The sequence below is a fragment of the Apiospora kogelbergensis genome (assembly GCF_038363985.1).
Source record: "Apiospora kogelbergensis strain CBS 113332 chromosome Unknown utg000007l_segment0_segment0, whole genome shotgun sequence".
NCBI lineage: Eukaryota > Fungi > Ascomycota > Sordariomycetes > Amphisphaeriales > Apiosporaceae > Apiospora > Apiospora kogelbergensis.
Genome location: NW_027117424.1, coordinates 3,315,857 through 3,319,088, shown reverse-complemented (window position 1 = coordinate 3,319,088; position 3,232 = coordinate 3,315,857). Strand labels below are relative to the sequence as shown.

The 3,232-nt window shown below is 55.2% G+C and overlaps 2 protein-coding genes across 2 annotated transcripts; one reads left to right on the top strand and one right to left on the bottom strand.

Annotated features, from left to right (window-relative positions):
- Positions 1–891: 891 nt before the first annotated feature.
- On the top strand, positions 892–1,654 carry PG998_011452 (uncharacterized protein; the record flags this gene model as incomplete). Its single annotated transcript, XM_066878268.1, has 3 exons — positions 892–948; positions 1,085–1,401; positions 1,483–1,654. The coding sequence occupies 3 exons, from the start codon at positions 892–894 to the stop codon at positions 1,652–1,654; spliced, it is 546 nt and encodes a 181-aa protein (XP_066727322.1).
- Positions 1,655–1,962: 308 nt separating this feature from the next.
- Positions 1,963–3,006, bottom strand: PG998_011451 (uncharacterized protein; the record flags this gene model as incomplete). Its single annotated transcript, XM_066878267.1, has 1 exon — positions 1,963–3,006. One exon carries the CDS (start codon positions 3,004–3,006, stop codon positions 1,963–1,965), a length of 1,044 nt encoding a protein of 347 aa, XP_066727321.1.
- Between the last annotated feature and the right edge of the window lie 226 nt (positions 3,007–3,232).

Genomic DNA, 3,232 nt, shown 5'->3' with positions numbered 1-3,232 from the left:
CAGGCCAAACCCGGTTTCCTTTCTCTCGTACACATGACGTACCTTCCCTCCTTCTTACTCACTCGGCAAGCACTGGCATCATGGGGAGCTCGGATGTCGTGTACTCTTCGGCCCGTTAGGCAGTTGCCCACTGACGACAGGGTGTCAAGATCACGACCCATACAGTGGTCATCCCTGAGAAGTCATCTTCTCGTAATCCTTTCCCTCCACCCGTGGGGTGTCTTGGTGCGGACATTTCTGTACCCTCTCCGCAGACGGGGACCCCGGCTGGCTTCCTGCTGCATCGTACTTATGCACTGCCCTGGTCTATCCGAGACATGTCACTCTCTATCCCCCGGACGTTACCGGAGAAAAGGAACGACTGCAGCTGCCTGTCATTTGACCTGAAAAAAGTGCATAAACTCCAACAAGATATATGCGAATCCGAAAGAGAAAGAGAGACACAGTCATGATTTGGTGATGCTCAGTCAGTCACGAGTCCAAGTAGACCGCCGATGATGCAGAGCAAGTAAAGGGGGAAGGACAGACCAAATATAGGGGATATAGACGTATCTCGCTCAGAGGTTATCACCAACACGGTATATAAGGACGACGATTCTCCATGGGCATCGAATGGTCACGACAACGATAAAAAAAGGAACGTTACAGCATCGACGACACATAAGTGATATAGGCCAGGGAAGATAATATAAGATCCATCAAGACGACAAAGAGAAGCTCGAGTCTTAGCATTCAGTAGGTTCATTAAATATCATAAAGGTAATGAATGTTCCAACCATCTACCCTAAAACCGCCGGGCCTCCATACTGACCTTACTACTGTACAGCCTCTCTTCGACTTCCTCTCTCGTTCCGTCACAGGGTATTGTTTCTCATCAACGTCAACATCAGCATGTCTCGAAGTCACCACCATAGCAGCCGTGGCAGCAAGAAGTCCAGGCCAACGCACGTAGGTGACAATTCTTTTGTGTGCTTGTCGCCTCCCTTCGCCCGTCCCCCCTTTTAGTTGCCCCATTTCACGTCCACAAGAATCAGCTCCTATATCGACTAACACCGAGTTTCCATGTTTCTTTCTCCGCCTACAGTCCTCCATCCAACAGCACATCGAGTCCCTCGAGACGCACCGCGTCAACACGCTGACGGAGCTGTGCCGCATCGAGCGGGTGGCGGCCGCGTGCGAGAACGAGGAGGACTCGCGCGCCTTCCAGACGCCCATGACGCAGGCCTGGAGCTACTACGTGACGACGAGCCAGCAGTTCCTCACGGAGCTGCGGGGGCTGAGCCCCAACTACCCCTTCTGCGCCGAGCTTATCAGCGAGGCCCGCCGCCGCGTCCTCGAGGACCCCGAGAGCAACCGGAGCTGGAACCTGGCTTGGCTGTGCTTGACCAAGATGCAAGACGAGTATGTTCCACACCACGCACGCACAAAGACCCTGAGAATATCCGTGTGGTTGTATTATACTGACTACATGAATCAACACAGTGGCCTCGTCCAGTTCTATGCTTCGTCTGAATCATGGCGGAAAGAGATGTGGCAAGATCGCTCCCCGACCGAGGAAGAGGCCGACCAGCTCGCACAGTGCTTCGAGTATGAGTGGGCGCAGGCGGTCGACACCATGCTCCGGCATTGGCCCAACTCTCCCACTTGGTATTAGGGAATTGGCCCTACCGTTCATCCTGTTTTCATGTATTGCCAGCGAGCATTGAAGGGGGGACTTTTCCCTATCAAGAACTTTCCTTATTTCATTTCTTTCTTTTCATTCTAAGTCTTTATAACTTTATTTGCAAGCATTTTGGGCATTTTAAAGGATGGAAGGATAGAGACTAAAAGGGATAGATGGGTGGTCGCTGTTGTATTAGACTAGATAAATGTTTACGGCTGGGCTACGGCTGGGCTACATTGGATGCTCAGAGACTCCTCTCGGTTCCGTTGTATGAATATTTGGCCTTTAAATGCCGTTTACTAGGCACTCCGTGTTGTCTCCTTGCCGCATATAGCTGCCTTTAGTCTCTGATAGTCACACTCATTCCACGAGCTCAACAGGCAGTTGCCACATTTCTGTCGACCGGCTTCATCGGGTTCCCTCCATATGCAAATGGGCACTTTGAGGACGAACTCTTCGAGTGGCGGCCGCGGCCGCTTCTTCCGTCGCCACCACTCTCTATTAGCTGTTTTCGTCGTTGAGGAGGCAGTCAGGTATTTGTCTAGAACCTCGCACAAGTCACGCCAAAGCGCCTTGTGGTGGCTCTTGAGAAACAAGTCTTCGCCTGGGGCGGCGATCTCCAGATCCAGCTGCCGCATCGCCGGAAACGCGCCGGCGAGCGTCCGCGCCGTCTTTTCCAGCTCTCGCCGCCACCGCCGCCGGTTCCACGCCAAATCCGACTTCCAGCCCCTCTCCGTGTTCACGATCAGCGCGACGTGCACGTACGCGACGCGTGCCAGGCCCGCCCGGGGCCACTCCCGCGCGGCGACGTCGACCATGTCCGCGCCGCAGAGCGAGATGGTGTTGGCGCCGTAGAGGCGGTCGAGAAGCTCGCTGTAGACGGCGCGGCAGGTGCGCATGAGGTTCAAGTAGTGCGGGCCCTGCGTGGTTGGCAGTGGCAACATATCCCCGTCGCTGCATACGAGTTGGTGCTTGCTGTGCCAGCAGTATGGGTCGGTAGACAATGGGGGACGGCGCGGCCAGCGTGGGCTAAACAATTGGACATTGCGCGGCGACCGATGCCACCTCCCCTGAGAGTGCATCACCATCGCGGTGAGGATCTTGCTGGGCGGGTCCGAGTCGCTGCGGATGTGCCGGTGCGTCGCCTTCCAGGACTCGGGCCGCGGGCCCCAGCCGACAAGGCGATCGTGGGCCTCGGGCTCAATGATGCCTGGCTCGCCGAGAAGCAAGTCGTAGATCATGTGGCGGATCTCCGGAGGTAGGAGCAAGAAATACGATTTGGGAGTGGTGGCTGTCTTGCCACCTCCGCCACCGCCGCGCGATCCTCTGTTCCACACACCCATTCGGTCCACGGGGAGAAGGGGCTTGCTCCGGAGCCGAATGATCTTGTAGCGATATCGGCGCCGCACCGCCTTGTAGACGGCATACGCCCTCTCTAGTGACTTAACAACGCACTTAAGAACATATTTTGCGGCGACAAAAGCGCAAAAGCCCACAAAGCACACGGCTTCTCGCGGTGAGTGAACACATTGCCACCAATAGGATATTGAGCCTATTCTCATTTTATAT